At 39.2% G+C, this 26,490-nt stretch overlaps 1 protein-coding gene and 1 non-coding gene across 2 annotated transcripts; one reads left to right on the plus strand and one right to left on the minus strand.

The window, feature by feature from the left end:
- Window positions 1-2,449: 2,449 nt before the first annotated feature.
- trnam-cau (transfer RNA methionine (anticodon CAU)) lies at window positions 2,450-2,521 on the minus strand. Its single transcript has one exon. It is a non-coding gene; the product is annotated as a tRNA-Met (tRNA).
- A 7,732-nt stretch (window positions 2,522-10,253) lies between these two features.
- Window positions 10,254-16,222, plus strand: slc3a2a (solute carrier family 3 member 2a). Its single transcript, XM_084712358.1, has 11 exons — window positions 10,254-10,377; window positions 11,382-11,586; window positions 11,695-11,879; window positions 12,809-12,982; window positions 13,157-13,260; window positions 13,378-13,514; window positions 14,100-14,209; window positions 14,739-14,941; window positions 15,029-15,106; window positions 15,196-15,415; window positions 15,509-16,222. Exons 2-11 carry the CDS (start codon window positions 11,390-11,392, stop codon window positions 15,646-15,648), a joined length of 1,548 nt encoding a protein of 515 aa, XP_084568484.1. The 5' UTR covers window positions 10,254-10,377; window positions 11,382-11,389; the 3' UTR covers window positions 15,649-16,222.
- Window positions 16,223-26,490: the final 10,268 nt, after the last annotated feature.

The raw sequence follows: 26,490 nt of genomic DNA on the forward strand, positions 1-26,490 counted from the left end.
AGTCGGTGGCGTTTATGCAACTTCCTGTGTTCTGGCGAAATATTGACCTTCGCTGTGCCATCATGGCATGTCAAGATCTTCAAAATGTAGCATTGCAATGGTGTTAAGGCCTTTCTTACCAGATATGGCCGACCTCCTTGGAGGAGCATGTCAAAGTCAAAAACATCATATATATATATCATATATACTAAAGTTATAACAGTTTTGTGTTTCATGGTTGAGACATCAAAATTACATGGCAGGCTTAGCCCCCCAAAAAACGTTGCGGCAAGTTCAGGCGCCAGTCGGACGCCAGCCAAACACAGGAGGTGCTGGCCGAGCACTTGCACAGTTTTATTTTTATTTTACAATATTGATATTGACCTTGTTGTGGATCATTAGATTGAAGATTAGAGCTGCTAACAGGCAGGTTTAACTTTAACTTTATATTATTTTGGGCGCTTTTGCCTCTATTGAACAAGACAGGTGAAGGTAGACTGGAAAGGTGAGAGAGACAGACAAAAATAAAACAGCATCAATAACAATTTATATATTCATACTCAGTTAAAGCTAGAAACATCTGGTGGGCCGAATCAAACATTATGGTGGGCCAACTTTGGTCCGGGCGCCCCAGTTTGGGCAGCCCTGATCTAAATAAAGACTAACAGGCTCTACAGAGACCAGATGAGTCTGTTTTTTTTACTTTCAGTAACTGGATGGTTTGAAACAAGGCATTTTTCATTCTCACTTAAGAACAAGAGTAATGTACTTAGTTACATTTCACCACTGAAAAAAGCACAACATCTAAGTTCTTGGTTTGTTTAAGTGAACCCAACTCAAGCTCACTGAGCTTTTTCAACTTCAAAGTACAAGTAACTTATTATGAGTGACTTAAAATGAGTGTTAATAACAAGTTGATAAAAACTGAGTCAGGTGAACTCGATTTACAGTGTGGATTTACCTGAAAAGCAACATATGAATGACGGTTCATTAGAACTCAAGTAAGAGTCATGATATGTGTAATCATCAGTTTCGTCTTTGCACTGTGTAGTGACCACTGGAACACTTCGGGGGGCGCTAAATGGTCATGTAATTTCCACAGTGAACTTCTACTTCAGTTTTGTGCTGCTGCTGAAGCATGATTTTGAAAACTCTTTATCAGGGAGGAGGGTTTACAGTTAAGCAGCTCAGTGTCTGAACACTGTTTGATCCACTGTTTGAAGTGTATTTTATTTTGAAAGGCACTGAAAGGGCAAAGAAGTGACATCACGTTAGATTTCTATGTCTAAGGTAGAGAAGTGTGTTTAGTGATTTGAAAAACAGTGTGTTCAGTGTTTTGCAAAAAGCGTGAAAAATGGAAATGTGCACATCTGGGTGTCATTTTGAATTTTAGTGTGCAAGCAATCGCAAAGAAAAACTGTAAACTGTAATGACCGTCGTATAGGCCTAATATTTCAGTGAATTTTGATTATATCTCTCTGATAACTGTGTCAGAGCTAAAATAAGAACATAAAGGTTTGGGGCCTTACCCTGTTTGAGACAATACAACAAAGAGAACAACAACAGACTTTACAGTAACGCTCAGGAAGTTCCAGCTGTGCATTCACTTTGTGCGACAATCGTTTCCACCTCTTTCCCGAGCCGTCAGTTATTTCCCAGCTTTCCTCTAGAATATGATCGCATTAAGGTCGGAGCGCTCTGAACATCCTTGAATCTGAGTTTGACATCATGCAGTCAAATCCCTCTCAAGGCCTGAGTTGATGTCTGACAGGCTGTAGCTCGAAGGTCGGTGTAATTCCCTGGTTAATGGAAGGAAAGATGCATAATGAGGTAAATGTGTAATGAAAGATAATATTGGCTTGACCTTTTTCAACATCAAACCAAAGTTACTGTTATGTTCCCAAAACGTTCTGAAGGTTAGTCGAATGTTTCAGGAAGGCTACTTGAACATTTAACGTTCCCTCAAAGTTATAACTGCAAAACTAATGTTATGGTCACATTTCCAGAACATTATGGGAGAGTTAGTTTAATATTTTGCAAAGGTAACTTGAATGTTTTCCCTTAATTTTGCCTGGAAGTTAAAATCGTAACTTTGCCAACGTTTCCGTAACATTTCCAGAACGTTCCGTGAGGGTATGTTGAATGTTCAGGAAACGTTACTTGAACGCTTCCCTGGATGCTAAAAACTAAAGTTTTTCTGATGTAAAAGTAACATTGTGGTTACAGGAACGTTCCTCTAAGCGTTACATGTTACAACAGCTACAATTTTCCTTGAACAGTCTGTACATTTTTGTGCAACATTCTTAGAACGTTGTGGGAAGGTTCCCTACTAGAAACCTGTAAGGAACGCTTGTGTGCGTCATGTGGGGAAGCATATAGAAGACTTTATGTGGATCTATAGGTGGATAGGGAATAGATACAGTTTGTGTTTAGACATATTTATGACAACGAGAGAACGTTTTGTTTAAAATAGCAGAGGATGGTTTCGATCCATCGACCTCTGGGTTATGGGCCCAGCACGCTTCCGCTGCGCCACTCTGCTTACTGAGAGGACCTGAAAGAGGAAGAGGAGGCTGAATGTGAGCTGTTTGAAATTCTTGTCACAGAAAGGAGCATTCTTACGTAACGTTAACACAGCCATTGTTTCCTGCCGACAGTGGCGGTGGTAGAGACGGTGAGAAAAAGGGGCTGAGAGGAGGGAACAAGGTTCAGAGAGAGAAAAGGAGAGAATAATAGCAGAAAAAGATGGTCTGAATACTGTCTGTCTAATGTATGACAAATTAATGCTACAATTTGAAAGATATTAATTAATTTGTCATGAAATTTAATGGAAAAGAATGTCTTATCAGCAGGATATTACCCCCACACATATTACTGTGTTCAGTGTGTTTTATTCTTTTGACGTATCTCTGTGGTGACTGGACTAACATGAGAAATAATTAGTGTTTGCTCTGTCCGTGTTCGCTCTCCATTCATGCCGCTAAAGAGTTAGAGAGAGAGGCTTTCCACTCTGAACAGTCTCCCCTTTGTCTGCGAGAGAAAACTAGGCCACACATTCTCATGTAAAGAGAAAGACAGAAGGGAGCAAAGAGAGAAAAAAGAGCAGGAGGTAATAGATTACTGACAGACTGAAAGACAAATGGAAGAAGTAGAAAAGGTAGTAAAATGTACAATCAGCGACGCATGTCACTGCTGTACCGACTGGTTTAATGTACTGTACACCTGCAATACACCAGAGATATCAGTGGAAGTGAACATAAAGCAATAATATTACACAATATGATAAAGTCCCTTTGAAGTTCACCCACTCTTAGTTATTATCGCTTATTTTTTATTGCAGCAGCAAAAACTTAGACAACACAGCAGGCTGCTGATTACATTTTGAACGTTGGACCCATTTCCCCCCCAACCCCCTTAATAAACCTTTTCCCCAAAAAAATCTTTAGAAAACTATTTTTAAAGTTTATGTTTATGTTTAAGATATAAATTATATATATATAAATTTCAGGAGACACTACCATCCTGTATATGACTGTACGTATCAGAGGAATACAGGTTCAAAAAGACACATGAATCTAATATCTTTTTATAGATTAAATGAAAGTCAGTGTTTCCCTGTGCACAGGTTCAGTCTGAGCTGCAGGGCTCCACTGTGCAGTGAGCCTGAAAACAATGAGATGAAAGCAGAGACCTCGGCCAAACTGGTCTGAACTGGTCCAGGTCTGCTTTGCTGTTCCTTTTTTTTCTTTCCCAAGCACACGCTGTCTTGCAAAATAAACTGTCTTAGAGGGATCAGACAAGGATTTAAAGTGAGAGGCCCTGTGTGTGTCCCTCCAGCCCGGCCTACTCTGGTTCTGTTACAGAACAATACAGGGAACTGCAGGCGACATTAAAATGAAACTTTTACTGAGCTGCACAAACAAGGATTCATCTTTAAACCTGATTAAATAATGGCCTAACTTTAAACGAGGCTGCACAAAACTTTAAAACTATCTTAAAACTGATGAAGTTTTAATTTAAACCTGTCTTTAACCTCTCAGCTTAGTTTTTACTATAAACCTAGAAGCTGTTGCCAGCTGTTTTTTGGGATGGACTGAGCAAAATGATCACATTCCTAAAAGAACGTTGAAGGACAGACTTCACTTAGTTGAGTTGTATGATGTGTTTCTTCTTTCTTTCTAGTAAAAGTCTGCCAGACAGTCTCTTTTTTGCTACTAATGTAATGTTTTGTTAAATTTTTAGTGAGCTGGCAAACAATGTAATACTTTGTTAACATTTTAGTTAGTTAGAAAACAATGTTACATTTTGTTTAGGAATACAGAGCAGCTGAAAGTTAATGGTTTCCTCCCTGCTTCTCATATTTATTTTTTTTATCTGTTTCAATTTGGGTTCATACGGATGAAACTCTATTTAATTTTGGTTTACATCAATAAAGTTATATTTATTAAACAGAGAATAGTTTTTAAAGTATGCAGCAGAGTTCTGCTTAATTTAAATGACAGCTCCCTCTCATTTATTCGGTCTACTTTTGTGTGATCATGTCTTTGTGTCTGAAACCTGCAGTGAGCTGTCATGTCTGTGTGTGACCCTGAACCACCGGTGTAAGGTAGTGTACAGTAAACCCTGCTCGCTCCCCATCCTGCCTCAGAAAAAAAACAACAGGCAAAACTATGCAGCAACTTTGCCCTCCTTTCCTCTCTGTCTCCCTGTCCTTTCTATGTCTCCCTGTGTGTGTGCAGTCCTGCAGATGGATTCAGTGATACTCTCCCCTCCTCTGCTGCCAAACATGAACAAAGTACTCCAGCTTCACAGCAGAACTGGTCTTTGAGTGAATGATTTCATCACCGGTGTCTTCTGCAAACTTATCTCCACTGTTAGTGTGAAAAACATGTGAATCAATGCGGTGTCACTTCAAGTTTCAAATCCTGGTTGTTAGAGGTTTGATGATTCAGCAGGTCTCAGACAACATGTGGGAAAAAACCAGCCTAGTGGAAAAAAAATCAGACTTGCTGTAGCTTAGTGTTGTGTTTCCGTTAATACGCCTGTGGCCATGTTCCCTTCCAATTTTTGCTGCACCCTCAACTCATAAACATGTTTACGCACCCCTCCTTCCTTCTCCCTCCTTCTCTTTCTATCTCTCCATCTTTCTGCCCTTTCCCCTCCTTCTTCGGGCTCCTCCTTCTTTCTTGGCCACTCCTCTTTACTCTTGTTTGTATCTTCCTCTTTCCTTGTTTTTTTCCCAAATCTCCTTCTGTCCAATCCTTCAAACATTTATTGGCTTTAGCCTGTGATATGAAAGCTTGGAAGACACTGGAGGAATGATGAGTAAATAAGAGACGGAGCGCGCCCCTTTACTACTTTTCCTCACAGTGTTTCTGTCCACCATGCTTCCTGGATGAAGTGCAGTGTCAGCCAACAGTCAACAGCTCCGTTACAACCCAACTCAGCCAAACACACATGTGATCAACAGGCGGAGATAAAAACAGAAACAGATGGTGTGTGTTTGAGGTTGTCTAGAGATGGCACGGTCTTATTTTCCTCTCCGTCATGTCTAAATGCTCCTTATCAGATGCAGTTTCCAATTCTACATTTTGGGAAAATTGCCAGTTCCATCGTGTTTCACGACGCTCAAAAAAACCTGGCACAAAAAAATGAGGTTAATGGACACAGAAACAGGTTGTAATGTCACTCATCCGCAAATAGACACACAGCAGCCTCAGACCCAAATATAGAAAGGCCTGCAGTTACAGACACGTTATTGTGAATGTATTCATAGTAAGCTGTGTGCATTACATGTGACAAGTTATATAGGGTGAGGGTGAAACCTGAGATTAGAATAAACATGCATCCTCTCAGTAGCATTGTTCCTGGTAAAACAAATAATAGATAAGAATATCCTGTGATTCGCAGAAGCCCAATGGAAAATATCTGTAAGGACAATTGTTCACAGACCACAGTACCATCAACTGGGGTGTTATTAGGCAGTTTTGTTGCACTGGTATACAAAATAGTCTAATAAATTACTCTGAATAAAGTAAAACTGAGTGAAAATGTGCTTTATTTGTCATATAGATAATCACTTTCAGCAACAAGAGGTATTTTAGCCACCTAAAAATCAATATCGGTCCAAGTGTACACTAAATTTAGAATATTTCCACCCCTTTGTGTTGCTGTCAGACAGCCTTTCACAATTGGAAACAGCCATTCTATCTGACAAATGTTGCTCTCTGCATACCAACCAAACTCCATAGGCGAAATTAGTCATTTTACCTTGCAGAACACAGTGGTTGCTGCTCCACACTTGCCTTGATCTGTTAGTTTTTTGGGGGGTTTTTTGCGTGTGTTTGACTTTGGGGAAACAAACTATCCTTTTAAAACTCACACAAGTTGCACAATAACACAAATAAACTACCAGATTGTGACAGCAGTAGAGCAGCAGCTCCTGTGTGCTGCAAGGTAAAATGATTGATTTTGCCAGTGGAGTTTGGTTGGTTTGGAGAGAGAGCAATATTTGGCTTACAGAATGGCAGTTTCCTGTCAGAAAAGGCTGTCCAATGGTGGTGAAAATATCTTAAATATAGCAAACACTTAACTTATATTGAATTTGTTAAAGGTGAACTTTTTTTAAAGTGGCTAAAATAACAAGTTAGAAGAAAACACGCACACATCACACACTCGTCATCGGATGAAGTTTCCAGTTCTACTTTTTGGAAGAACTGCCAGTCCCACTGCGTTGCATAGCTCTCTAAAACCTGGCACAGTAAATGAGGTTACTGGACTTGTGTGTCCCCCTGGTAACTTGACAAGTTAGCAGGTCGAGGGTGAAGCTTGAGTTGTTTCAGTAACAGTATTTCTGGTAAAATAAATAATAGTAGAATATCCTTTTATTTGCAGGAGACCCACAGGAAACACCTGTAGGGACAACTGTCCACAGACCAACCATATCTGAGAACCAGCTAGCCTAAACTGAATGAACTAAAATTAACCTTTTTTCCTGGTCTTTTAAAAAGATCCATATTAAACATTTTATCCTGAACTTCTTCAGCTATCGCCGATCCCTATATGCTCTGTTAGGGACTATCGAAACACTTTGCTTCATTTTAAAACCCCTCAGGGGAAGCGGTTAGAGGCCAAACCAAAACATACAGGTGCACAAAACAAGCGCAACACGCCAGAGGAAAGTGGTGGTGGAGGGGTGGGAGGTGAGACAGAAAGAAAACAGGAAGGGTAAAGGACAAATCGACAGTGTACGCATCTGGGAGGGGGTTGGAAGTAAAAAAAAAATAAGTGTAGGAAGATAAAAGCAGAGCAGTGATATCAGCCACATCATTAACGTTAATCAATAATGAAAAGCTTCTGTCTTTGCATTCATTTACTTAAGAAATTAAAAAAATATGAGTGTTATTTATTCGCAGCAATATCAGTGCTCGTGGGCGTTCATATACATAAATAACCATCAGGACAACAACAACAACAACAACATCCTCATTCGCCTGAAACACACCACAGCACTTTGTGTACAGTACTGGACGTAGAGATTTTGTGGGTGCTTTTCCTAGAAGTCTGTGCTTACTGTAACTCTATGAGGGTCAACAACAGCTGGGGAGGGTCTCCGAGCGCAGGCACGGACAGGAGGACATTGTGTTTCTTTTGTAGATCACTTGAGCACAAACGTCCCCTTTAATACAACAGACCACGTTATGATTTAATATCAGCGATCGTCAACATTAACTTGGGTAGCCTTCATTCTAATGTTGCATGTAGACATGAATCAGCAGCAGTCATGTAAACAACAACAGCTTGACATTTTAAAATTGGAATAGACGAGCTATTTTTATTCACACACACACACACACACACACACACACACACACACACACACACACACACACACACAGATAATACTTTATGCTGTAACTAAAAATAGTTGAGACGACTTAAAATTTCAAGGCGCTGCAATAGATTTTTTCAATTCTTTCAAATAAACTTTAAAAAGTTTTGCTAGCCCGTAATCTTTAGTTGAGATAATTTACTTTTCTTCTTTAGATAAACTTGAATCTTTGTGTTTTATAAACTAAAAAAGAAAATCATAAATTGTTACAATGAGCTGCGAACCTGTTTCATTTCTAAATATTAATATTTTAACATTTACTTTGTGCGATCTGCCTCTGCAAGGCAACACGGTTTACATTGTTTCTTTCATTTAATTTTAATGTCGGTTTTGTCAAAATGTTGTCAGTACTTTATATTTTATATTTTTTAATTCTGATACATATATTTTTTCTATTTTATCTTTATTCTGCACGTATTCTATTGTCATTCACTCCCCTTTCTATCTGTAAGTTTATCTTATCTTATCTTATATTTTTTTAAATATAATGTTTTGAGTTTCTAAAATTCAAAACGTTAAGTTTATCCAAAGAAGAAAAGTAAATTATCTCAGCAAAAGATTAGAAGTTGGTAAAACTTTTCCAAAACTTTAAAATTTAAGTTGGGCTCAAAAATCTGAAATTGTGAGTCTTCGCTGTCTGATTTCCATCAAGTACTCCGATACAATTAGTGCATGCATGTATATTTTAATAATTTGCTTACTGTTAATGCTCAGTATGAATGAGAGAACTGGAAAGTCATGCAGTTAAAATTCAGCCTGGGAGGGATTTCTTTTCTTTTCTTTACTTTGCTGTACTGGTAAGCATTAGAGTGTGAGCATGATCATATCAGACTGAGTGGATTACTCAGTGAGCGTTTGTCACAGTTGTTAATTGGTGGGAAATGAGGTCTGCGTGGTAAAACAGTAAGAGGGGAGTTGTGTGACGAGAAACAGAGCAGCAATCTCCACTAATGAAATGATTAAAGGCCTCAGCAGGAAGCATCAATCGATCCATCAACTGGTCGTCAGTGTAATTGTGCAACTGATTAAATCATCTTGAAGAAGAGCTTGCACAACCAGGCTGAATTTGTTGGTTATTGTTAACAGAATATTTTTCAGTCTAAAATAAGCTGCTGTATCGTAAGGACTTTGCAGCGAAGGCAACCATCTTCCATCTCCGTCTCCTTTAGCCCCTATTTGTAGCCCGAGTGATGACGGTTTTATGCAAATGAAAACACAAACACCTCGGGCGGAGTGACTCTCCTGTCTGTTGTACAAAATGAAGCAAAGGTTGATGCTGTGTGAAGACGGGCACAGTAAACATCACAATCAGTATCAAGCATGTGTCTACACACACAAGGAATCTGACTCCGGTTTCCAGTTGCTCTCAGTGCCACACAGTGCCAACAGACAGACATACAGCAAAACAAGGACAACAACACTTAACAAATACAAGCAAACATAAAAACATACAACAATTATATTTAATATGTATATGTATATAATTATATAGAATTAAGTAAGTAAAACAAGTAGGTGAAAAACAGGTTTCTATGAATATACACACACACACACACACATATATATTTATATATATATATATATTTTTTATTTATATACATAAATAACACTGACCACAACATACAATGTCTATTTACAGGTGAAATGATTCTGTAAATTGTAAATAAATACAAATACACACACACACACACACACACACACACACACATACATATATATAATGTTATACGATTGTGTCATTGTGTTATTATTTATACTCACATGCACTTTTGAAAAGTTTTCTTTTTCTATATACCATCGACCTACTTTTGTCTTGTTTTTCTCTGTTTATGTGCTTTTCTATATATTTAGCAATGTTTTTGTCTGTGTTTATGGACTCTTCTATATATGTTTTAATGCTTTAGCCTTTGTTTATTGGCTTTTCTATATATTTCTAATGTTTTTTGTCTGTGTTTATGTGCTTTTCTTTAAAGTTTTTAATGCTTTTGTCTGTGTTTATTGGCTTTTCTATATATTTCTAATGTTTTTGTCTGTGTGTTTATGTGCTTTTCTGTGTTTTCTTTTTGTTTGTACATGCTTTCAATCAGCCGGTAAATGCAACATAAAGATATTTGACGGATATTGATGAAGTGAATGGTTATGTGCAGAACATACATCCGTGTTTATATACAGTACAGACAGTGTGCAGGGTTTGTGATGTTTGTATCAATAAATGGGCTCATAAGAATAGAAGAGACATTTTGACAGGATTGTGGTACAATTAAATGAGTTTTGAATTTTGTTTTCAGCTCGTAGTTTAATGAGTTTAGCGTGTGGTTGTGGAAACAGAGACAGAGAGGTGGGGGTGGGGGAGAAACTGTCTCGTCATCATATGTAGGCGGGGAAAACACTGCAACTACAAATACAGCGCGAGGCTCCAGTCAACAACAGGATTAACACAGAACACAGCAAAGAGGATAAACGACTAAGAAAGAGAGAAACACGGACTGTACGTTGGCCTTTTACAGGTAATTATGAATCGACTTAATCGATTTTGTAGCCGCAGAACAAATTCAGTACAGTTAAACTGCGTTACAGAGTCGCGAGTGTAAAGTTAAAATACAGCAGTGAGACCTGTTGTTGCCTCGTGTATCAGAGGACGGGATGACGTGATGATGGCATCGATTTCATCATCTCCCAGAGAACACGCTACACCATGTCAAACATATTTAAGGCGGTTAGGTCAATTTTATTAATTTATTTCGATTTTTTTTTAGTTCCACATACTTGGATAAACAATAGTGGCAGGGGCTAATTCATTCAAGAGTTTTCGAGAAACGAATATTTAAACGTTAGCGAGCCAAAAGGAACCGGCAAACTAACTTCCGGGTAGACTGAATGAATAAAGTATTATTTTACATGTTGAACGTTGTGCTTAAAAGTGGTAATTTAAAGGGACATTTCAGAGGTTGTCACTGATAAATGCTCATTTTCATCCCCTGTTGGGAAAAAATGTTCTTTGAGCCAAGTTTCGGGGTGGGGGGGAGTGGAAGGGGGGTGTTGGGGGTAAATTGTAGGGGGGAAAAAGTGTTTGTCCACTTGAATTTTTGCTGCAGCAAGAAAAATGCTCTAAATACCAAAGTTTAGTTCTAAATAGGTAATGTTATTTTTCCAGCGGGTTATTTTAATGAGCTATTTTTCAGGTACTGGACTGAAAAGCTGAGCTAGCTAAAATAGCATGTTGGCTAACTTAGTTAAGTAAAATGATGCAAACTAAGCACTTTGCTTAGGAATAAGCTAATAGCTAGCTAGCTAGTTCAGTTTAAGAGTCAAGCTTTTAAATGGCAAAAATGCGAAGCTTCTTTCGTCTATGTTGTCATTTTGTCTCTCTCGGGTTCAAATGTGAAGTTAGATACTTTTCAGTGAACCAGGACTGAATTTTTCTGAGCTCAACTGTTCAGCGCTCACGCCCTTTCTGCCCTGGAGAAGAGCCTAATTAACTTGACAATCTGCATTTCTTTCGCTCCTTCAGACTCAACCATGAATAAGGACACGGAGATCGACATGAAAGAAGTGGAGCTCAATGAGCTGGACCCTGAGAAGCAGCCAATAACAGGCGATGGCCAGGCTGCAGGCGGAGAGAAAAATGGCAGCGTCAAGCAGAAGGTTCCTGAGGACGAGATTACATTCACCGGCCTGTCCAAAGAGGAGCTGATGCAGGTTGCCGGCACTCCGGGGTAAGAACAATTGGTCTGGAGTTGTTATAAGCACCTTTTAAAAACAAAAAAAAAGGTTTCGTATTGGTGTGGTCATCCTAACATTTCTGTCTCATCTTTTGTGTTTAGATGGGTGCGAACCCGTTGGGTGCTTCTCGTCCTGTTTTGGCTGGGCTGGGTGGGCATGCTAGCTGGAGCCATAGTGATCATTGTCCAGGCCCCTCGCTGCAAGCCCATCCCGGAGATGAACTGGTGGAACGAAGGACCCCTGTACCAGATCCGTGATGTTGCAGCTTTCTCTGAGGGAATGAAAGGTAGCGTATCTTTTCTGGATAAATAAACCATGTTTGTATCTGTCTCGGACCTTAATATTTAGGGTGATGGCCTTTCTTGCTGATGTTTGCATGGTCTATTTTGCTTATGGGGGTCATCCTTGATCCCAAAATAAGACTGTGAGATTATCCTTACAAAGTGGCCTGGTTTTTTTTTTCTGTGTTGACCCACACTGATTCATAAGCGACACATCTTGTGACAAGGTCTTGAGTTTCCTTAGTTCTGCGTGGCCTGTTTCAGCCGGTCAGATACCCGATAACTGCTGACTAGGCTGACAACGTGTGACTCAAGGTCTAAAGGACAGAAAAAACTCACGAGTCATGTCTGTCATATCTCTCCTACTTGGATTTGAGGTTAAAGTTGAGCAACAAAGTACAGTCCAAGATCTTTAGACTTCCTCTTTAGACACATTGGATCTCAAAATTTATTAGTTTCTTTCAGCCTATTTTTTTTTTTTTCATCAAATGCAACTTAATGAGACATTTCCAGTTTTCCTATTTCCATATATGTTTTTTTCCCCAAGAGGCAGGAAGGCAGGCCAGATTGCACTGCTGTTAAAGTGAATTGCAAGCGAGTGCTCGGGTTTCCAACAGGCCTTGGGCTGAATTCCAACAACCACACGTGACGCTGTGGTGTTTTCATATAAAGGAACTCCTTGTGCTCAGATTCACATGGCCAGCAGAGTGTGTGGAGGGAGTCACTCACATGCTCCTGCCTTGAGTCAATACCTCTCTGAAAGAGCAGCTTCTTCTTTTGCCCTTTAGCTGCCTCTTAAACCACCAAAATGTCCCTGCCCTCTCGTCCTAACCCTCTGACCCCGCTACCTTTTACACACCAGCTCTCTGTTGTCTGTATTCAATGTGAAAATCACACTGACACAACATTTCCCTGTCCTTCTGTTTGTCTGTAGGCGTTGAGGAAAAGTTGGACAACATAAACCAGTTGAAGGTGAAAGGCCTGGTTCTCGGCCCACTGCATAGTGTCCAGGAAAACAACCAGCAAACCCTGAATCTTCAGAAGATTTCCCCGTCCCAGGGACCGGAGGAAGCCCTGGTCAGCATGATGGAGAAGGCCCACAAGAAGGGTAGGTCTACAACTGAAATTAGGTATTAGGTCTAAAAGCTCAAGCCAGCACCATTGTGGAGCTCATTCCCCATTAATAGTAAGACAGTGGTATGTAATGTTTGCCACTTTTTTTTACGTATTTTGGACTCCTCAAGCCCAGATGTTGTTTGCTAACTGTTACTTTTACTCCTAGGCATTTCTGTGGTGCTTGACCTGACTCCAGACTACAAGGGAACAGATCCCTGGTTCAGCACTAGTGATGCTACTGTTGTTGATAATATGATGGAGAATATCAAGGTAGGACCGGCACACCATGCTCTGTAATCCTTCATTCATGATGTTTTATGTGTGTGTAGGTGCAGTGTTGGTCCATGTCATTGGCGTTGTAATTTAAGCGCTCATGTCATCTTCTAGGCTGCAGCCGAGTACTGGCTGAAGTTGGGTGTTGATGGCATCAAGATCTCTGACCTCAAAGTTGCCACCGGCTCTGATGGTTGGTCAAAGCTGCAGGCTGTCGTCCAGGGCAACCGCACTGAGGACACCAAGAACAAGTGAGTATGGCTTCTCTTTTCTGATTTCCATTGGATCTGCATACGTCATTTGCAAGACCTTTGGATAGATTCACCTGTTGCCTGCAGCTACAGGGAAAGCTGTTTTGAGCAAAGACTGCATGTATATGAAAAACAGTTTATTTGAATTATAAGAAGCCGAATTTTAATTTTAATTAAATTTTTTTTAATTTTTCTGACTGGAGTAAAAAAAGAGAAAAAAAAATACTGGATTCCACCTCAAAATCATGATTTTTACAGAACAGATCTCCTCGGGGAAAGTCATTTTTGAGGCACCGGTAAAATGTCAGCTGACAGGGTTCTGTTTTCCTGGAGATTAAAAGCATTCCAGTGCTGCAGGGGACTAAGAGTCGGGGTTGGGGGGGAGACGGTGGCGATTTACACTCTTAGGCCAAAGCGACACCTTGTGGAGGGTTTGAGGAATTACACAAATTAACTTATCTTTTTTAAATCAACATTTCAGGAAGACTTTTGAATCAGAATTCTGTGCTATTCTATTGTCGTTACTGTACATTTACTACTTTAAACTTAAATATGTTTAATCTTACAACGTTGTCTTTCTCACAGGGCACTGATGGGTGTGGTTGATGGTCTTTCGGCTGTAGAGGTGTCTGAGCTCATCAATACCACTGGTGTGGATCTCGTCGTGTCTGACCTGCTCAGCAAAGATATTGGAGGTAGGCTGGTGTACCTTGTTTGTCTCGCCATACTTCTTTTGGCTGATTCCTGTTGTTTTCAACACACTAATCCAGGCTGTAGCTGCCATTGAGGACGCTGAGGTCAGGGCAGTTTTGGGAACCTAGAGGGAGTTTTCATTCTACATTAATGGGAATTTTACAGGATGATTTCAGTAGTGTTTTTTCTTTCTTTTTTTTATTTATTTAAATTTGACTAGGTTAGCCCAATTAAACCGCTGTTTGTTTATGACTTTAGAAAATTCTCCCATCTGTAATATTAGACTTTATTAATTTATTTATTAAAAGTCATAGTGCCTTGCTTACAAACAGTAATATGGCCTATGCTGCTATTTTTGCAGTGTTTTTTGAACAGAATTCCCCGTCGTTTTATTCCCTGCTGTGTCTCCATCTTTCCTTTCTCTGCGTCTAAATTACTAACAAACAATTGCACAGACACAAATTTCCATTCTTGTGTGGAAATCAACCAGTTGGTAAATTTCAGGTGATCATTTTACCTAAATCTGTGCAGGTGTGGAGCGCATCAAGTCCATGGACACCCTTAACTCTCAGCAGAGAAGTCTGGGCTGGGGTCTCGGCGCCACCCAGCAGGACCAGATGTCTAAACTGGCGACGACTCCGGCCCTGAAACGTCTGTACCAGCTCCTGCTCTTCACCATGCCTGGAACCCCGGTGTTTACCTACGGAGACGAGATCGGCCTCGACGCAGGACAGGTGAGCTAAAGAACGGAGCAGGCGTTGGCGTGTTTTGACGTCTTTACAGCTGTTGCAGAGTGTGACCTTTCTGTCTTTCCACTTCAGGGTTCAGAATCTCCTAAAATGGTTTGGGACATTGAGAAGGAACCTGCTGAAGGAGCTGTTGTCAACAAAACTGTTGAGGTAAGAACGTGTTCAGAGTTTTTGAGCAAACTAGAGACGACGCGGTCAAAAGCGTCCTCATCCTCACCTCTTAACTCTCACGTTTCCAGGATGAGCGGAAGGAGCGCGTCAGTTTAAGGAAGTGGTTCATATCCCTCAGCGACCTGCGAGCCAAAGAGCGCTCCCTCCTCCACGGCGACTACTACTCTCTCCACTCTTCACCCACCTCTCTCGCCTTCCTCCGTCTGTGGGACCAGAGCGACAGATACATAACCGCTGTCAACTGGGGATCAACGCCTGAGAAGCTTATGCTCAAATTGGCACCAACAGGCAAGTCCAACAGAAATAATAAGACGTAATGTGTCTCATTAATAACGTACATTTTTAAAAAAGTTTTTGACACCCTGGTCTTTGTTCCTGCAGAGGAAGTAAAGCTGCCAGAGAGCGCCACCGTGAAGCTGTCAACTGATGAAAACCTGAAAGCGGACGAGAGCGTCAGCTTGAAGGACGTCACCCTACAACCGGGACAAGCCATCCTGCTGAAGTTCCCCTACACAGGCTAAGGAGGGCGCCAAACTCCAGCAAAGCTACCCACAGATTAGACATTAAAATTAGTGGGAGTAAGATGGCAAAAGATACAGGACCTTTCTTTCACTACAAGAAATAGGATTTTAAATCAGTTCATTTAGTCAGAATTGGGTCAAAGAAAATCTGGCCAGTCCAAACTCCGTTGGATTCTTTTGGTTTTTATAACACATTTCTAGTTGTTTGGGGGTTTTTTTGGTGCTAGGAAAAAGATGCAGCAACCTCAGATGCACTGTTATGTTCTTTTGTGATCTTTTGCTGTTGTCCGTACATTGTCCAAAAAAAATGAGACATTCCATTCTTGTTCCGTGGGCATTCCTTTAGAGGTGTTTTTTTTTTATTATAGATTTTTAAAAAGCCTCTTTTTAATGAGTTTTACTTTCTCTTATGGGATCTTTTTCCTCACTCAAAGATATTAATGGAACAGGAAGAACAAGTCAACTTTAGGTTTGATGTGTTTTAAGAGTGCTAGTACATACAACTGCTGCGAAAGGCACCAAGTCTGTCAAGTGAACTGAATTGGAAACGAATAAACAAAAAGTTCTGTACCGACTCCTGCGTACGCAGCATGATTTGGTTTGTGTGTGTGTGTGTGTGTGAGTTCTGTGTCGAGCCGTGTTGTTTGTGCTCAAGATAATATCAGATGAGACGTTCACTATTTTCAGCACGTACAGGTGTGTGCGTGCGCAAGTGTGTCACAGATGTTAACAGAGGAAGCACGTCTATATTTTATCACGATCTTCAGATGGGTTTTATCTGCTCATTACACTTAAATGTACGCCTCATACCTCCGAGTTTAAGTAAATGGGTCACACGCTGACTGTCTTTAAGTAACAACTGTCATAAACCCGCTGTTATGTCACTTTTTTAAAATTGGCAGAGAAAATGTGTTAATTTTGTAATGCTAAGCAAACTTTTTTTTTTTTTTTTTGACCTAAATAACTTGCAAAATGCTTGTTAAAGTACCTCTGATAGAAGTACAGATGCAGAGCTTCCTGTCGCAGCACGTTTCACAGTGGTCTCTGACACAATTCTCTTAAATCTCGTGATTTTTGTGAACGGCATGAGCTTCCTGAAAGATGAATCAGCATTGACGAAAACAGGTAGATGTATTTGAGCGCTACTAATACTTCCTCTCCGCACGTACTGTATTTCCCCCAGTGGTTTTTAATATGTGAATAATTACTGCGAGTAGTGGGACTGAATTCACTGGGACACTGCATGTTTTTTCTTTTATCTCTTGTAGGAATTTAGATGATGGCTGAAAAGTTCATACACAAACTGAAATATTACCTGCAGGAGGAATAGCTTTATGTGCTGTATGCTTAATGTTTAATGCTGAGAGGATTGTTTGTAATAAAGAGGTTTAGTATTGACATGCTTGGTTAGAATGACATGGAGAGAGAGGAACTGACTGAAGAAGATCCCTGTTGCTGTGAACCATCGAGGTTTACAACTTTAATTCTAAAGAAAAAAGGTCAGATTATCTTTTTTGTTTCTACGAACATGAGCCCAGTGTGTTTTTCAGTGCAGGCTTTTACAAACAGCAACCATGGAAACCGACAAAACACTTAAAAAAAAAACAGTTTTACTACATTTAGTTAAGCACTAGAGTGGTATTGATACCATATGATTAAACTTCGATACAATGCTAGTATAAAAACAACAATGCTTAATACCACAACAAAACGAAAAAGGTTCTAGGAAAAGTAGGTTTTTTTCCCCCTTTTTTTAAAATGAACCTGCACAGTGCTGAGACACCGACAGAAAAACATAGTTAACTGTTACTCTGCACTGAAAATGTTACGTAAGTAAAAGTAGGTAAGTATAACCAAAGAAATGTACTCAAAGTATTAAACTCAAAGCCTGTGACTGCTATATGATTATATATAATATAATATAAAATAAAATAAAGAGAGGAGAATACACTCAGCCTTATTGTTGCAAGATTTACAGATTTACTTTGTAGGAGGGTAGATTGATCGGTTTATTTGATTTATTCAGAGAACAGCCTTTTTCAATTTTGTCAAAAGATTTGTTTTTGTATTTATTTTATATTAAAGTATGCACTGTAGTGAATGTGTGTGAATTGATCTTTTTTTGTTTTGTTAGAAATCTGTACAGTATTAAACATCTACATGAGTGCATATTGAAATAAATACATGTAAATATGTAAGTAACATATATATATATATACACACACACATTTTTATAAGTCTCCTGTCTTTTTGCCTGAGCACCTGCTGCATAGTTAACTGCTAATAAATGCAGAATAAAGTATGTAGAAATCTTAACAAAGCAACAACAAAAGCTTAGTAAAGGTGTAACAATGACATGGTAGCTAAGCTAAACTCAGTAAATGTGTTTGTAATGCAGCTATAAACAACCATAAGACACTCATAAGACTTTTATTAACAGTCTTCAGCAGTCTATAAACTGTTAACAAATTCCTTTTAAGTGCTTATGAATACTAACAATAAACATGTTTATGATGCTGTTATTAACACTTAAGTAGTCTTATTAACACAAATGTTAATAAGAATCTTATGAGAACTTATAAGGGCCTTATTATCTATTAACTAATGCTTGTTACAAGTACCTGAATACAAAGTGTCAGACTTTAAATAAGTATAATTTTGACGTACTTGTACTTTACTAACTCATTTGTGCCGGTGTTTAATGTGCGATATTGTGATTTGTAAATATGTGTTATTGCCTGAACGTTATTTTTTTTGTTTTGTTTTTCACACTATTGCTTTAAAGGCAGCTGCTATATGTGTGCAGCATCTGAGTCCAAGACAAATTTACCTACGGGATCAATAAAGTGTGTAGAATCGTATCATATTGTATCGTATTGTATCGTATCGTATTGCATTGCATCATATTATGTCCTATTGTATAACTTACTTGAACTGTACTAATCTATTTTTATGTGGTAGCCATAGTTACGAGTGACTTTGTAAATTATTATTTCAGATTTAAAACATGCCATGAGCTTTTGAGATACAACAGTTTTTAATTAAACAACTCAACAGTATATAAAGTCGGTAACGTTAGCTGTAACTCGACCAGTTACAACATTAAAATGCTGCTTATACATGAAGGCATCAGTAATAAAAAATCCAATAATATTCATGATTATATAGCACTCTAAAAAGGGTCATTCTGCATATTTAAGACTTGATTTTGTGCTATATTAATGTATATATTTATATCTGTATTTATTATGTTTTTGATTGATAATGTTGATGTTTTAATGGTTTCTTTTGCTTTAGAAAATGATGATATCTTGTTGTAAATATACAATCATGAGTCACTACACTGGCAACCTGACTGAAAAAGGCGTATTCATGAACTTCTGAAATCTTGTACTGTCACTTTTAGGTTAAAAAACATGTTAATTTCTGGCCAGTTTCAGAATATTCTTATGTAATAAAACCAGGTCATTTCCTCATTCAAAAACAAAAATTTAAAACCACCTCTTTGATAAAAAATGCCAAACATGCCCTTTAACAGGTGAAACTAGGGTTAATTCTGAGCAGAGTTTCAGGCTCTTGGTACAATACAGGGCCGCCGTGTTGCTGCGGTATCACAGGGGAGGTTTGAAGTCGATGATACCGGGAATCAGAGCCCGTCTCGGCACCTCTCTGCTCACCCCACGCCGCTGTGAAACTCAACCACCGTCTCACCCACCGCTGTGCACACTCATGACTGACTCTCAGTCTGAGTCTGACACACACACACACTCACACACACCTGTTACATCACGGTGACATGAAGATACATGACCTTTCATCGGCTTTCAAGGAGCACTGTAGAAACACGCACAAATGGTGTTTTACACCGAAATACAGCAAAGTGAGTGTCTTACCTGTCACTTCATAACGGAAAGCCTTCTGCCCTGAAAACCTGAAACCTGTGAGTAAAAACAAGATATTGTATATTCAAAACTCACTCAATATACTGACACCGACTTAACCATTTAATATACCACCAAGTCTTTACCTATGTAAGCTTTATTAGAGAATAAATGTTTATTTCTCTGCCAATGTTTGACTGTCTTTGCACTGTAAAAAAAAAAAAAAGTCATTCAGGAATTTAGTGGAATCAACTTATTTTTCTCACAAACTTTGCATAGATATACAACTTTATTTATTCAAGTTAATTAAACTTTATTTTTATAACACGTCAGAACTTACACACATTCAGTTCTTCTAAGTTGAAGTCTTTTGACTTGTTGAATGAAATTAAGTTAAATGTAATAAATTCACTGGGAGCAGTTTCACATGTTGTCTTTGTGCCGGTGGTGGAACAAACCAGGAGCAGCTGAAGCTCTGAGTTCTGCATGTGGCATGAAAAACTAACTTTTCAAACTGAGAAAATGGAAATGGAAATCAAATTTGTTTGTAATGTTTGTCAGCGTGACTGAAGAGATGTTGGTTCGACTTAATATCTTAAGCTTATTGAACATGTTTTCTCAAGTGCAACTGAATTAATAAGTTCATTTGACTAGAAAAGTTTGTTTTGGATCAGTCAGCTTAAAATTTTAAGGCAGCTCGGACACAAACTTTTCAAAGTTAAAACAAATTGTTTATTTATTTATTTATTTATTTATTTTTTGTGTGTGTATTTCCCTAAAGTCGGCCTTGTTGACCAAACTAGATTTGTTGGTCCGACTGAAGAGTTGTTGGTTCAACTTACACAACATGTTTTCTCAAGTACAGCTGAATTAATATCAAGTTTATTTGACTAGAGACTTAAGTTAATTAGTTTTAAAATCATTACAAAATTACTGTAACTTGCCTTCTCAGATGCAGTCAAGTTTAAATTTTAAGTCACTAACTTTTTAAAGTTCATATTTACAGTGTGTGCACATACTGAACATTAGAATCTGTTGGCCGATGTGTAGTCTGTCTGGAACACTTTGAGGTCTTCTTAAAGCCTACTTTCAAGCGTAAACAGAGGAAAGAGATACTCATGTATTTTGTTTTTGAACTTCCCCCCTGATTTCTATCAATGATTATTATCAGTACTTCAGAATCTAGCAGTATTGTCACTCGAGTTCAGTCTTAAAATGCCTGGATTAACCCCTCGTTCTGTTTATGACCTTGTCACTGCAAAGAAAACACATGACGCTGGAAAACACCAGAACCACCGTCGGTGCAGCGTGGGCTAGACGATTTGTCGGGTGCCTCCACCTTGAATGAATCAGGTGTGCTCTGAAGGATGAGTTCAAATTCATATGATTTCAAACCATATTTCATCAAACAGCTCTAAGAGGACTGATCCAGAGTGGCCTCTGGGTAAGGCTGTGTTTTCTTCTCCTGAATTCATCAAATGTGTTTAGTTTTCTTTTGTTTTGTCAGCTTGAACATTCTTCACCGTGCTCATTATGTGTTCTTGCGGGTTCACTGTGTTCTGATTTATTTTAACGGACTGAAGTTTACAACTGTTCCACCAGAGCAAACAACAACAGAGCTTCAGTAAAAATACTTTTAATATTTGAATCCCCCCCGTCCTCCCACAGTTTCACTGTCCTTAAATACTAAGCATCTCCAGATTTGCTGTGTGGTAATTTAATTAAAAACAAATTAATGTCGGAACAAAATAAGAACAAGATCCAAATAATTAATGTCATGACACGAAACGATTAAAGAAAAAAATCCAACGTCCTTAAATTTAAGAAACCTAAGTTTGAAACATTCAAAACATTGTGACAAAATAACAGTTTAGACAAAGACGTCTATTTACTGTTTCAGAGATATCTTACTGTGCTAACTAGCTAACGCAGCTAAAGTTAGCGGTTCGACAGGTGGCCAGTTCTTACGTTGCGCCTTTAAGGCAACTGTTTGACATTTTGTGGGAAATAATATTTTGGGGAATTCACTTCCTCACTGAAACTTTAGTTTAGTTAAAAGCATCTGTGTTTCTTATCGCTGCGTAAGTCGGGAGGGGATCATGTAATCGCTTCTGTGTGTGTGGGAGTGAGTGTGTGATCACGGGACCTGCGGCTTGTCCACAGCTAATCTCGAATACACCCAGAAAGATCAGCCTGATTTTTTAATACACATTCATAACTGTATGCTGAATGACCTCTATGACTCATAATTCTTAAAAAACCTTGAAAAACTTTTTTTTATGACTTTTATGTTGTTTATCAGCAGAGACATTATGTTTTCAGGTCATCCCATTCTTGTGAACGCAATATCTCAAGAACACCTTCAGGGAATTTCTTCAGACTTAAATGTTCACCTGGATTCAAAGATGAACTGCTTAAATTTTGGTGGTCAAAGGTCAAAGGTCAAGGTCACTGTGAGCTCATGTTGGTCCTGTTCTCTTTAGCACAATATCTCACCAATGCTTTGAGGGAATTTCTTCAAACTTGGCGCAAATGTTCAGTAGGACTCAATGATTAATTGAATACAATTGAATACATTTTCATGGTCAAAGGTCAAAGGCCAAGGTCACAGTGACCTTGCAGTGCTAGCAGCTTCTGGACACACAGCAGCCGCAGCCGTGGTCACATACAGAACCTAAACCTTCACTTTCCCTCCGCTGCCTTTTAAATGACACAGTAAAAATAAAATAGTCTGCAGATAAATTTGCTTTTTCTTGCACATGCACTGATCAGTTTACAAACTCAAATTTAAAGCACAAGTCTTGTTTTTTTAAATACATTTTAAAAGACTGTGATGTAACCAGGAAGACTGAAATCTTGGCCTGATCAAGACGGGACACCAGTAACAGTTTGAAAATACAAGGGAAGAGACTAAATCCAGCTGGAATAAACCCACCTCATTTCTCATTTACATGGACTTTCATCATGGTCTTAAAATTTTAAAGGGACTAGATTTTTGGGGGAACATTTACAGCGGCCATCTGCAAACTTGAGGGCTCAGTTTGAAATCTGAAAATCTCCTGCAGCCACATGGACTCTTTACTCTTACTAGTAGCTGGTAATTAAAATATTTCTGCAAGAATCAAATTCAGAGGCCAGAATTCAGAGAAAGAAATTGAAGGTGTTATGGAAACAAAATGAACAGTCAGAGACTCCAGCTCCTTAGAAACAGCAGCTCCACTGAACGAAGGCAAAGCACTTTGCTCAAAGTAACACCGACAGCACTTTTTTAAAGGGATTGAGTAACTCCCACTCACTTTCACTGCTCCGATTTTTCTTCTGAACTCAGATACTTGACTGTGAGCTGATGAATGAGGTGAGTTACTCTGGTGAAAAGCTTTTGGCCTCCATGTATGTCGAAGGAGCAACGAGCCTCATTTTCATATTCTTATCTTAAATTTCTCCTGCTTTTTTTTTACCGTTCGTACGAACATGTCACATCAGAATCAGCAAACGCTCTAACTTCAGATAAATGTGTAAATTATCCACCTGTGCATATTTGAGTGAAAGTGCATGAGGCTTGTAAATTATCATAATTAACGTGCCAATAATACCGTAAATGGCTGCGCTTCCTGCCTGTCATTTTAACAGCGTCTGCAGGGGAATTTAAAGACCTGCTAAAGCCAAAAAACAGGAAAAGCGAGTGCTGTTAATGTCGCGCTCCCTGACGGTCAGACTGTTACTGAAAATGACTTCAGAGGCAAAAACGACTCGCCACAGCAAGGGGCGAGCGATGGCTGCATCAGGAGGACGTGGCGAGTGGACATTTCTGTCATGGAGACAGGACAGAATCAGTGAGGATGTTTGCCTGGACAGAGACTTTGTAAACCTGCATGTGCAGATATACAAACGATACACCTGACAGCAGGTGATAATAGATCCTTGAGAGGCTTTATATGTAAATTTACATTAATATTATAATTTAAAATATAGTCAAATGGGATAATTATGAAGTGTAATTTATTTTTCAAACTCAAAATGTCTTGAAACTAATGAAATATTCAGTCATTAGTGAAAAACTTTGGTTTGGATACCAGCAGACTGACTGCACACGACTCTAAAACAAGTCTGAACCACCTGGAAACTGTGTTCTTACCTGAAAGAAAATTCAAAGTTCTCTTAAATCACTCATATGCACCTCTTAGAGCAAATCTGTCTGTCTGAGTGGTTCTTGCATGAGGCTCAGTGTTACTCATAGTGTTCTGTTGGGGCGGGTGATCTTTTTTTGTCACGGAGCAGGAGGTGAAACAACACAGGATCTCGGTAAATAAAAACAGTAAAACAGAGAAAATTCATCTCTGCAAGGGAAAGGTAACGGGAGACGTCAAAATACCCCGCTCGTCTGTGGAAACAGAGAACAAAGAACACATGGAATTATCACTGAGGGGAAAGTTATTGTAACTTAGTTTGAAAGTAAAAACAAAAATCTATGCACTACTGTTAAACTTAATATTCAGGGCCCAGTCAACAGATGAGAGAGAAATCAGTAAAGGTAGAAAGGACATTAGATGTGGACTACAGGAAGAGACACTTAAAACCCCGTACGTCACATGTTTGATAAGAGTCCTGATAAGAAGTGAACCTCGTCTGATAATCATCATTTGACTGAATTTTCACGGTGTGGTTTATGTGTGATATGACGTGTAATTAATGGGTGCTCTGTAGCGCCACCTAGCGGAGACAGGAAGTGACAGGGAACTTCAGAGCCTTGTCGACTGGTTGGCGTTCAGTAGCCAGGCGGAGGCCGCCGCACACTGTTGACGGTTGTTACATTGCGCCCCGTGTGTTTTTCAGGCTTAAATACATGTCCAAGATGTGCGTTGATATTTCAGTATTTAATTTATGCCTTTCCAGTCGTATAAAGGATTCATTTTGGGACCCTTATAGTTTCTTATTCATATCAATAACATTTTTTTAGGTTTGTAAATTGTCTTGTTATTGCATATTTATGTGTGCATATAAAAGATAAATGAATATGAGCATTTAAATTCAGATAAATCCAGTTAAAAAGTATTTTCACACAAAGAAAGAAATAACTTAATGTGTAAGATCTGCCAAATTTATAAGAAGGTCTGAAAAATTAGGATTTTTTTGTAAGACAAACTTAATATACAGTGAACTGTGTTGAAACACTGAGTTGCTAAAAGCTGACAGGTAAGAAGGCCGGTACAGCTGCAACAAACTGACTGAAACAACTCAAAGTATTTCACTGAATGCAGAATTTACAAGAAGGCACGGATGATTAAGAACTGGCCGTAGCTGCTTTGCTAAGTTTCAGGTTTTGTTAAGTTTTTGCAGCTCATCCTGCTGGAAATCAGCACGTTTTGTGTTTCATGTCCCTCACTGAGGCCAAGGACACACTGCTGAAAATTCAGATCTCAATGGGACTCATGCAAGAACCACTCCTACGAATGGATTAGCTCTTAAGAGGTGCGTACAAGTGATTTAAGAGAACTTGTGGTGTTCACCAACATGGTCCAGACCTGCTGTAGAGTTTTCACAAATGACTGAATATTTCTTTAGTTAACATCCTCACTTATTCTGTTCTCTTTGTCCATGATGAAAACGTCTCCATAACCCTCTCCTCTCGCGGCGGTTATCGCCCCTTACTGTGGCGAGTCTTTTTTTTTTCTCTGCAGTCATTTTCATATCGAGACATTTCTTCTTTATTTCAGTGACTGTCCGACCTTCCGGTAACATGGCATCAACAACACTCGCTTTTCCTGTTTTTTTGCTTGTTGAAATGACAGATTTTCCTTTACGGATCTCTGAAAGTAGGACGTCAAGCTTCAAGCTCTGAACACTTCCTGACACATGGAGCAGAAAGTGCAGCCATATATGGTATTATTGGGGTATTAATAATACCCCCAATAATAGCCTCATGCACATGCAGCCAAATTCGCACAGGTGGATAATTTACACGGTTTTCTGAAGTTACGAGTGTTTGTTGAATCTGACGTGCCGTGTTCGTACGAGCTCTTTGTACAGCAAAAAATAAGAGAAATTTAAGATAAGGGTATGAAAATTAGGCTCAGCGTGTCCTCAGTGCATCTTGGGCGTATTTACACCCGCATCGAAAGCTGTCCACTTGTGATTGGGTTACCGAAGAGTGACGTGTTAAAAGCAGGTGTAAACGGGGCCCTTGGTGCATGTTAGGAGCAATATGTGCGTATAACAGCAGTCTGAGTGTGGCCCTTTAAAAACCAACAGACCAAAAGAGACTATAAGAGAAAATGAGGGATGAGAGGGGAGAAAAAAACACCTACTCAAACTGAAAGTGTGTGTATGTGTGTGCATGTGTGTGTGTGTGTGTGTGTGTGTGTGTGTGTGTGTGTGTGTGTGTGTGTGTGTGTGTGTGCGTGAGAGAGGTTGAAGCCACACACTAGGGTGTTTTTCTCTTGTTTCCAGCATCATTATGACACAGCTTGACACACACATACACACACACACTTACACACACACACACACAGTGGCATTATGACAAGGTGGATGAAAGGCTGAGAGATCAACCGAAAGAACGACAGCGGCCGCTCATCTTTGGTGAAACTACACCTCTCTGTCTCTCCCTCTCTTGTTCGCCGTCTCTCTCCTCCCCCTTTCACACACGTCTGCCTACCAGCAGACCATACACACATGTACTCCACTGTCACTGACACGTCTTTCAGCGTAATGACAACCAAACAGGTAAGAATTCGACTTATTTTTATTACATTTTCGCTTGTTTGTTTGTTTAAACGCACTGTCGGGCAGGAGTTTTTCAGAATGAGTCAAGAGAAGGTTAAGTTTAACTTAACATTAGCATAATTAGCATACTGTCACGCAACTAAAACACACTTGTCCCATCTGATACTTTAAACTAAGGGGGGCATTTTTTACTACAAAACGTACAACTGAAGGTGAAGATTTAATGAGTTAAAAGATT

This window comes from Lutjanus erythropterus, chromosome 23 (genome assembly GCF_056507025.1).
Source record: "Lutjanus erythropterus isolate fLutEry1 chromosome 23, fLutEry1.hap2, whole genome shotgun sequence".
Taxonomy (NCBI): Eukaryota; Metazoa; Chordata; class Actinopteri; order Lutjaniformes; family Lutjanidae; genus Lutjanus; species Lutjanus erythropterus.

Coding starts and splice junctions, on each gene's coding strand:
- slc3a2a (XM_084712358.1), top strand. CDS start 11,390: ATGAATAAGGACACGGAGATCGACATGAAAGAAGTGGAGCTCAATGAG. Junction 11,880..12,808: donor TTTCTCTGAGGGAATGAAAG/GTAGCGTATCTT, acceptor GTTTGTCTGTAG/GCGTTGAGGAAAAGTTGGAC. Junction 14,942..15,028: donor TCGGCCTCGACGCAGGACAG/GTGAGCTAAAGA, acceptor TTTCCACTTCAG/GGTTCAGAATCTCCTAAAAT.